Source organism: Polypterus senegalus, chromosome 10 (genome assembly GCF_016835505.1).
Source record: "Polypterus senegalus isolate Bchr_013 chromosome 10, ASM1683550v1, whole genome shotgun sequence".
NCBI classification, from domain to species: Eukaryota; Metazoa; Chordata; class Cladistia; order Polypteriformes; family Polypteridae; genus Polypterus; species Polypterus senegalus.
This window is the reverse complement of record NC_053163.1, coordinates 85,840,952-85,851,588: the sequence shown is the minus strand read 5'-3', so window position 1 is coordinate 85,851,588 and position 10,637 is coordinate 85,840,952. Positions and strand designations below refer to the sequence as shown.

The 10,637-nt window shown below is 39.7% G+C and overlaps 1 protein-coding gene across 1 annotated transcript in view; it reads right to left on the bottom strand.

Annotated features, from left to right (window-relative positions):
- clic2 (chloride intracellular channel 2) overlaps nucleotides 1–10,637 on the bottom strand; it is a 35,931-nt gene that overhangs the window by 2,845 nt on the left and 22,449 nt on the right. The window contains exons 3-5 of the mRNA XM_039766068.1: nucleotides 7,630–7,755; nucleotides 2,672–2,772; nucleotides 586–767 (exon numbers count right to left, since the gene is read on the bottom strand). Of these exons, the coding sequence (XP_039622002.1) occupies nucleotides 586–767; nucleotides 2,672–2,772; nucleotides 7,630–7,755 (409 nt within the window). The remainder of the gene's footprint in view (nucleotides 1–585; nucleotides 768–2,671; nucleotides 2,773–7,629; nucleotides 7,756–10,637) is intronic.

The window sequence follows — 10,637 nt, the reverse complement described above, 5'->3', positions numbered from 1 at the left end:
TTAATTCACGGAAATTGTTTTAGGTCTTGACCTTGGTAATTGCTAAAAGTCGTTTCTTGCATACTTGACCACAGTTGTATTCAGCCACAACCACAGCCCATCAATTTACTGGTAAATTCATAGGATAGTAAATGCATAAAAAAGAGTGCAATGTGTCTCTCCCATCAGGGAGTCTACAGTAAGATTTTTGAAAGTTGAGGAAATGAATTTGTGGGCATTTCTCCTAGGTAAGTCAAGAGAATATCTATTAAAAGGGGTGAGTATTATTTGTTGGTAAGCTAAAGTGCTAATTGACAAGTGTAATGTGGAACTTAGAAATACAGATATTTATGTGGTTATATGAAAATGGTTGTAGTTTGTGTTGACACCAAAGTAACCACTTTTTAACTTTATTGTCTTAACATGCAGAACAATTGAACAGGCCTTTTTCAATACAACTTTTTCTACTTCATTAGAAATTATTGGTAGCCCAGCTCACATTGTTTGACTATTTAAAAATACCTCTTGTTTCTATAGAGAAATCCCAAATAGATACTTAAGACCTGAATTAATAGAATTCTCAGATACATTTCACTTAGAACAAACCTTTATTATATGCAGTTTAGGCAGCAGATTGCAGTCGGCCAAGGTCAGATGGTTGCCATCCAGGAATTTCCTTGTGGAAACAAGCACATCCTCCGTGCTGTTGGGATCAATTTCCTCTGGAAGTGGAGAGTTGAGATAGTCATCCAGCCTTTTGAACTCTCGAAGTAAAGCCTTCTCATAGTCTATGGAGGCAAGAGGAAAAGAGAGTTAAAGCACCAGAGACTTTGTACAGGAGGAGAGAAGGAGATATTTAAAATGCAGAGCAGTGTAGGAGCATCATCATTGTCAGTTTGTATTTCATTTTAATCTACAATGATGTCTTTGGGTTTCACAAAAAAAGCTTGGTAAAAAAGTTTATAACACAAACTCCACGTTTACAGCATTCTGCATGTAAATTTAGAAATAAGAACTGTAAGCTTGTGAATTAAATTACATTTTCACCTCTTTAAAAATTGAATTACCTGAATTATTTATTGTGCTATGTTTGGAGAGCCGCAATCACACTTAAACTCTTACAGTGGTGTATTGAAAGTGAGCGTGTTGTTTCAGTGCTAGTGCTTCATTTGTTTATTGTGTAATTGAATGGAGCTAAAGAAGTTTAATAAAAAAAAGTTATATCTAGCTATGTACAGTATGTGAGCTTGTTAGAGAGAGCTAGAAAAATGTAACTCTGTTTATTTGAGCACTTAAGAGTCAACTCTATCTATCTATCTATCTATCTATCTATCTATCTATCTATCTATCTATCTATCTATCTATCTATCTATCTATCTATCTATCTATCTATCCATCCATCCATCCATCTACCTTCCTACCTACCTACCTAGACTAAAACAGGCTTATCTATCAAATTTTAAGGCCTTTGCAATTGCTAATGTTATTTCTGCAGATGGTAATCATGGACATCAGTTCTCTTTAAGTATGACCATATTATTGCTGAAGAGGTGGTCTAACTGACTGCCTCTCCACTCTTCAACCCTGACATGCAGGAAAGCCAATTTAGGATCACCAATTCACTTAAATCATGTCTCTGGACTGTGGGAACACCTGGGGGAAACCCACATAGACATGAGGAGAACATACAAACTCCATGCAGGGAGGAGCTGAGATGTGACCCCTGGTCTCCTTATTATGAAGCAGAAGCACCGCAACTGCGCCCCTGTGCTACCCTCCCGGTGTACATTTTTTTCTAATTTATCAATATACATTTTTTCCTCTCTGGATATATGTAGCTGACCCCAGAAAATGAAGACTATGTCTCATAGCAGAACACATTTTGTATGCTTAGCTAACCAGCAAAAAGGTTTATATTCGTTTGCTTCATTCTCTGTACTAAAGACAGAGTGGCCTTCAGACAGCCAAATGAGGTCTTAACCATTAAGGCATTGTACAGTATTTACATGAGTAATAATATGTATATGTGAGCACAGAATTTAATGATAAAAAAGAAAAGAAGTGAATGGGCCCAGTACAATAGTGTACAATAAAATAAACAAAATGATCAAAGACAAACTAGGTGTATCATGCACAAATGGTTCTCTGTTTGTATGAGGCTTTATGAATAGCTTTGTCCACAAGAGCTGTTTGAAGATTTTTCAGGAGAAGACAATGAGAATATTAACAATTCTGCTCATCGCTTTTGCACCTTTTCAATTTAAAATTCATTCTGCAAAAAGCAAGACTCTTTAAAAACTAACAATCATTTACAGCCATTTCCTTTTTTAATTAACTAATAAATTGGTACATTGTATTGTATTATATTTAATTTTTAATTTATAAAAACAGTATTTTAAGGAGAAAATTGTCAACACTTGGTCCACCTTAACAGAATTTTTTTCCATTATTTGTAAAGCTTCGATATGTCATTTTCTCTACTGGCCACACTTTCTGGTCCCTATTAGTGTTGTATAGCTGGAATGATTTGAGTTAATTAAGTAGCAGAGATCAGAGGGCCCAAGTCATTATTTCCACGGTTTATAGAGTAAAAACTGTGCTGCTATGACTGCTGACTTGTTCTTAAGCTCTTGTTTCTTGCAGTTGTTAATGCTGGCATGAAACTCTTCATTCTTTTTAACACAAGACTTACTCTCATTTGCTGGGTAGTTCTTAATGTAGGCCGAGAACTTGGCAAAGATATCACTTCCAACATCAAAAGATTCCTTATTCAGAGGGCTTAGGTGTGGATACCTTAAACAAAAAAGATAAAATGTTTTTAATAATTAGAACCTTCTCGTTCATTTTTATCCACAGCTTTTAATATTAAGTTGTGATAACTCATCAGGGACAGGAGCCAGCTTGGCCTTTTTGTATGGACATTGGTCGACCCCACTCTTCCTGTCGAACCTCTGCAGGACAAAGTTGGCAATGCTCTGTTTTGCTTGGCTTTCAATGAGATAATTGACTTTCTTTACTAAACGTACTCTGATACAGGAAGATGAGGTCCACTGATCTAAGAGTCATTGTCCAGATATATGCCAGTAGCTGAATCTAGTCTGGTAAATAAGCCTTACTTCAAGAAAAGAAACTCAGAGAATGAGTTCTTGTGCAAGAAACAGTTGCAGAGGATCTGGAAAAAGGACCACTTGGCAAAGACAACTAACACATGATGTTGTAAGCAACGTTCTTTACTAGAAAAAGAGCAATGGCACAAAAGTTCAAATGGAGCTGGATATCTCCCTTCATGCCTTGGTACTGTAAAACTACTTTATTTGTGCCTTGATAAATCAGAATTCTAAATAATGAGTAAACAGCCAGCCAATTGTTGCTGTATAACAAGCACCTGACTAATGGGGTCATTTAGACTTATCACTTTTACAGGCCTTTGACTACACTGGAAGGAGCTGCATTATGCATGTCATATAAAGAGATGAGAATACTGTGATATCATGCTAGATCTCCAGAGACAAAACATTTACAAAAAACCTTATAATAACAAGAAACTCCAGAAAACGTCTAAATAACTAAAGCCAATGTCACATACCATGACATCTAGTCTGAGGGTCTGTCAAGCTTGATGGCTGCAGTTGCTGGTCTTGGCTCCCAAGCATGTCATGTTACATGACTAGAAACCACAGGGCATACCAAAGTAGATGACTGCACCACGACTTTCCAGCACAGTTTTTAATTTCTAAAGGATCACAAATGTGTCCCTTGTTTCTGACAGCCAGTAATGTGCTGCTTCCTAATGGAGCTGGTTCCCCTATGATGATTTTACAAGAAAAGTAAGCTCAGCTGCAGTCTCGGTCCTTTCTGTCTTTTTTCCATTCTGTCATGGTAATTAAAACATCATGCATCAGACAGATGATTGTATGTTCTGTTTGCTTATTCCAAAACACCTGTGCTCCTTATTCCGTGTAGCTGCAATATACTGTATTAGCTGCATTGAGCATATTGTACTTCTGGGTGAGTGCTCATTGGTTGTCAACTTTCTCACACACACACACACACAAGTCTGCCCTACAGCTTAAGAAAAAATCAGGGTCAGTCGCAGACTGGCTATGCCACGCTACATGAACAACGACTGCCCCCGTCTCACTGGGATTATGTAAATGAAGTCTGCAACTGAAAATCACTGGAACGTGATTGGCCGTAAGAACAACCTCTTCTGTCTTGCATTACATATTCCATGTTGAAATTTAAGCAATTATTGTATCTCTACAATCCTTGTGTTTATAAAAAATTTTAATTTTTGTTTTTTTACTGTGGTTCAGTTATCTTAATATAATCTTCATCTACGGAGAAAAGTAAGGAAAATTAAATAGGAGCCTAACTGAAATATTTCATTAATTATTGATGCTACTAAATAATCAATTACCTAATCAACATGAATAAATTCCTCCTCTGGTAACCTCTTTGGTCCACTGCTGACCACCCTCAAAGCTGTAGCTACAGTACAGAAGTCTTTTGGTTCTCCCCCCATTATCCATTACTCACGCTGTGTCTGTGTTTCTAAACTTATTACTCATGAAGAGTGTAAATCATCTGCTGCTCTCACAGGCATTAGAATAGTGGTGATCTAACATGTTTGACTTTCGCCTACTGTGTATGCAGTCTTTAAGTCAGGAAACAAGGAAGAGGGACAATAGTGCAGACCTGACTACACCCTCATTTATTACACCTCAATGGAAAGAGTACTTATTCTTCTTCTATTGTCTCGTGACCAGACTAGGTGAAGAAAACGACTCACTAGAAAATTGAAAAGATCCTGCCATAGTGACGGCTGGCAGTGCTTCAAAGCACATTGAGTTATCAAAGAAAACTCAGTATTAAATGGAGTATCCTTTTAGGGCCCTGGCCCTTATCCTGTTTTCTTTTTATTTTACTTCTTTTACTCACTTTTGTTTTCAACCAATGAATGCCACATTTTTGTTCCATTCAGCTAACTATAATAACATAACAACTTAAATCGTTTCTAAAATCACTTCATTAGTTTCCACTTGAATGTAACATTCCACATTTTTTCTCCATTTTACAATGTGCTTTGCTTCATTTATTCATTTATTTCAAGGATGAAGAAAACTACTGTAGGAGGCAGAGTCTTTACCTCAAGGAATCCAAACTCTCCACAGTCTGCCTACCAATATTAAAGAATTCCCATTGGTCTCAGCTTTTCAATTAAGGTTCAAGTCTGCTTATTTTGGAATACCATCCTGTTCTTAGAGTGGCTGCTCAGGTTGCTTCACATTACTCTCTTACACTGTTTTTTTTTTAATGAAATAAATGTTGCGATTGTATCTATTAAATGTACTTTGTAGTAAATGTTCTTGGTTTGCCTTTCCTAAGTATTTTCCATCTTCCATCTCTTCTCAATCTCTGGTGCTCTGGGGTGGATGAATAATCTCTTGTGATGGACTTATTTTCAGATGTCTGGCTCATAAGCTGCAGTAGTTGTACTTTTAATACATATTGAAATATTATAATAATAATAATAATAATAATAATAATAATAATAATAATAATAATAATAATAAAAGGGGCGGCATGGTGGCGCAGTGATAGCGCTGCTGCCTCGCAGTTAGGAGACCCGGGTTCGCTTCCCGGGTCCTCCATGCGTGGAGTTTGCATGTTCTCCCGTGTCTGCGTGGGTTTCCTCCGGGCGCGCCGGTTTCCTCCCACAATCCAAAGACATGCAGGTTAGGTGGATTGGCGATTCTAAATTGGCCCTAGTGTGTGCTTGGTGTGTGGGTGTGTTTGTGTGTGTCCTGCCGTGGGTTGGCACCCTGCCCAGGATTGGTTCCTGCCTTGCACCCTGTGCTGGCTGGGATTGGCTCCAGCAGACCCCCGTGACCCTGTGTTCGGATTCAGCGGGTTAGAAAATGGATGGATGGATAATGGTGGCATAGTTGTAGCACTGCTGCCTTGCAGTAAGGAGACCTCGGTTTGCTTCCCAGGTCCTCCCTGCGTGGAGTTTGCATGTTCTCCCCGTGTCTGCGTGGGTTTCCTCTGGGTGCTCCGGTTTCCTCCCATAGTCCAAAGACATGCAGGTTAGGTGTATTGGCGATCCTAAATTGTCCCTAGTGTGTGCTTGGTGTGTGTATGCCCTGCGGTGGGCTGGTGCCCTGCCCAGGGATTTGTTCCTGCCTTGCGCCTTGTGTTGGTTGAGATTGGCTCCAGCAGACCCCCGTGAGCCTTTGTTAGGATATAGCGAGTTGGATAATGGATGGATGGATAATAATAATAATAATAATAATAATAATATGTGCCCTGTGTTGGCTGGGATTGGCTCCAGCAGTCCCCCGTGACCCTGTAATTAGGATATAGTGGGTTAATTAATGGATGGATGGATAGTAATAATAATATTGTCACAAGCAGTGAGTACATTAATTTCTTACTTTCATATCAAACAAACATGCAACATGTTGGCACTCTACTGGGCACTGAGGAAGTGTGCCAATAATAGATGGAACTGAATGTGGAAGATGGATGGATGGATAGATGAGGACAGTTGCTATTTCCCTATAGTGTCACATTAACAAATAAGAACAAATAGAGAGACTATATAGGAAGTCTGCTACTGATAAGATATATGCAGCCATTTCATCCTTTATTCTGCTCCTAGGGTCGCTGTGTATACTCCTGGTATACGTTTCCAAAGCAGCAAGATTAGCTTCAGTGCTGAGCTGCCTCTAACCTTCATTTGACTGGGAGAGGCATCTCTTTCACTAAAATACTGCTAGTCTACCCTAATGAAAGAGATATAACAATACAAAACGCGCTGGTAAACTGCATGTAAAGGAGACTGTAAGATTTAGGAATTGTCTAGTAACTTGTCAGCTGTGGGGACAGCACTAGCAGTTTTAATTCACAACATTATCTAGGTGCTATGAGCAGCATTAGTAAAGGGTAACATTGTAACTGCTAGTTTAAAAGATTAAGTGTTTGTGTTAACTGCCGGTGATAGCAAATGCCTAGTATGGAAATAGATGTAAGAAAATGTGACACTTTGTATCAGAACTGTTTTGCAGTCAAATCACAGATTCACCAGAATATATGGTACAATGAGGATAGAAATCTGTTTAGTGGGGGTTATGGTTACAACACAACTGTTGATTGATGGGATTTTACATATTAGCCAGTATCCTCCCTAGATATAGTAGTCAAAAGGCATGGCTAAACACATAAAGCCTCAGCATATTAGTCAATTTCCTAATACTCTGCTTTTGGCTCAGTTGTGCCATCTCCTGTTCTTCCAGTTCAAATGTTTGAGGCCATCCTGATGATTGAAGAGGATTTAAAGCGCTGTAGTGAATACAGGAATAGAATGTTGACAATACTACTTACAAAATACTTCCCTTAATGGTGAAAAATTAATTGGATTATTCCACACAAATATGTATGTGGCAAAAGTCACTGGAGACCTGAGAAATGCCTTTGAGTTATTTTTTTGTTGTTGCATACTCATTTTTTACTCTTTTTCACTTTAAGGCTGGGATTGTAGTTTTCATTCCATACAGATCAATGGTCCTAGATTCACTAGAGCAGCAATGACCATTTTATTATAATGTAAATGAATTACATGTCATCTCTTGGCAATTAGAGTTCTACCTGGGAGGTGCCAATGTCTGCTCCAAAAACTCTTCAATCTTCAGGAAGTCTGTTTTTAGGTCTCCATTGTACAGGAGGAAAGGCGGGTTTGTCCCTGGTGCCAGGTCTTTGAGCTCGTCTGGTTTCCTGTGGTTCAAAGACACAGAAGACAAGTAAGTATATTTAAAGTATGTAAGTCACCGACAGCAGAAATCAGTTTCTAAAGCAGTCCTTAGGCAGTGTAGATTCTTGCCCATACAAATAAATAAATGATTTGAAAAAAAAAAACATTTTAGAGTTATTTTCAAATTTATATTGTCATTGATGAGAAGCAGGGGAACACAGTAGTTAGATATACCGCCTGAAAACTTTAGGGGCCTGGTTTTGAAAGCTGGCCTATGAGTTGGAGAAGATCATGTCTCTTTAGTCACACAAACTAAACTCAGTGACTGATGTAGCCTGGCGTAAGTGAGCATGTGAATGTGTTGGTGTCCTGTGATGGATCAGTGCCATGTTTAGCGGTGCTTAATGTCTTGCACTCCAGTGCTGCATGGTTGCACTCTGGCTCACAGAGAATGTTTCATGGAGAAAGACAGGTTCAGGAAATGGATTGATGTCTACAAGGATATTTTCATTTAATTTTTATTTATACTAGGGGACTTTGCTTACCAACCCCTTCCCCCCGCCAGCACTACGTGCCATTGTGAAGAGGGGAGCTGAACGCATCCCAAGGAGATGCAGCCGCTCCTCTGAAACCCCTCTTAAACGGTGCTACAATGGGAAACAAATACAGTTTTTTTTACCTCCTCTTTGCTCGATCAGCTGCTGGATTGCAGCTCCTGCTGTACCGTGTGATCTGTACTTCGCTTGCCTACCCTTCCCCTGCCAGCGCTATGCGCCGTTGTGAAGAGGGGGGCTGAACGCACCCCAAGGAGACTCTCGATCAGCTGCTGGCTTGCTGCTGCTGCCATGCTGCTTGATTTGCATTTCATTACTTCAAACGTTTAAAAGCCTGCACAGCAGCTGTTCTTTGGTCTGACTGACTTGTCTCTCTTCTCCCCCAGACATCCTCAAACACTATTCGATCTCTTTTCGCTGTTCTGTTATTTCGCCGAGTAATATTTTCTCTTTGTTTGCGCTAATGTTATCTTTACTCTCATTTTTTTGAGACTTTTGAGTTTTCCTACTTCCATTATCTCTAACCTGCTCTGCATGTGTATCACGGGACTTGCTTCCAAAGGTTGTAAGTATGACGTGACTTGACCGTCTCGTGGGATGTGAAAGTGTCTCTCTGTCTCTCTTCAAAAGATCACGTCTTGTCACAGGAAAAAAGTCTTGTATCGTTGCAAGATTTTTTTTTATAATAGAGAGATTAGTTATGGTGTCTTCTGTGTTGAATACTGTCCCAAAAATCATTTCATTAGAGCAGGAAAAGGCAAATTACCATTTACTGTTAAATCAAAGGCACGGTGGCGCAGTGGGTAGCGCTGCTGCCTCGCAATTAGGAGACCCGGGTTTGCTTCCCGGGTCCTCCCTGTGTGGAGTTTGCATGTTCTCCCTGTGTCTGTGTGGATTTCCTCCGGGTGCTCCAGTTTCCTCCCTCAGTCCAAAGACATGCAAGTTAGGTGCACTGGCAATTCTAAATTGTCCCTAGTGTGTGTGTGTGTGTGTGTGTGTGCGCACCCTGTGGTGGGGCCTTGACATTAAAATCTGCCTTGCATCGAGATCACGCTGCCATTTTTTAAACATACACAATAACTAAAACATTTAAAGTTATATAGTGGGCAGGATGATGTTAAGAGACCAGCAGTGGCAATGCACTTCACCAAGCCAGAGCAACAGCAAGGGTTCCACCAAGGCTGGTGCACCCTACATGTGTGCAGGCTACCCCAGAAGGATTACATGCAGGGCAACAGCGAAGTGCCACCTAGGAAGAAACACGTTTTGTTCCAATAGAATGCTAGGAGGCAGACAGCCCAGCAGTTGTCACAGCTGGAAGGTGATGATCAAGAAACAAGGCCAAGAAAGAAGTGACATAGGTGGCCATCTGAGAGAGCATCTAGTGTTGGTGGTGCCTGAGCCTTTAAGTCATGCTGGAAGATCCAGGGTATAAAGACACCAGGGCTTTGTACAGGGGGCTCTAGCCTGGTGTCTTTGGGGAAAATATAGGGTTATAACTGACTCTAGGATTGATTCTGGATTTAGGCAGAGGAAGACCCTGGGAATGGGTTTAAAGATGGCTCCTAGTCAGAAGCCCTGTGCTTGTAGACGTGTCGAGAGAGTTGATGGCAAACACCCGATTGACAGGAAGAAGACTGACAAGTTATTTTACAATGATTATAACACATGATCCTTATAGTTGCCTAGATGGAGTGCCTTTAGAAAGTATTCAAACCTCTTCACTTTTGCTAAAATAAATTAAATTATCTTTTCCCATTAACAACCAATAGATGACAAGATGAAAACAGTATTTTATAAACTTTTGTAAATGTATTAAAAAATAAAAAAAAAAACTGAGTGTGAGATTTAATCTGTAATTCCTGGGTAGAAGATGAAGATTCATTAAATGAAGTAGAAATCATTAAGCAGGAAAAACCTAAGAGCATGTGAGTGCACTGGGAAGTTCAATTGATCTGTTTTTGCTTTATGCATTGATATGGGCACCTCTTTATGCCACCCAAACTATCAATAAAGGCTGTCAAAACTTAACCCTTCATCACTCAAAAGTAATAATAAATATTTTCTGGGGAGGAATAAATTGTGGAAGCACAGAAAGTCACAACTTACTAAAAAGAAAACTTTTTTACACAGGTTTGGGAATTTTCGTTTATAAGGGTGGTGTGGCCTGCTCACCATCCACGCATTCAGAGCCCAATCTTACCGATCAATTCCAAATAACTCTGATTCTCTCTTTATCTCTCTTCTCTCTTCCCGTCTTTCTGGCCACAACACCTTACTGATGTTCACCTGTTGACTATATTTCGAAACTTTACACCTCATCCTGTGGCTACATTCATGATAACCTTCTA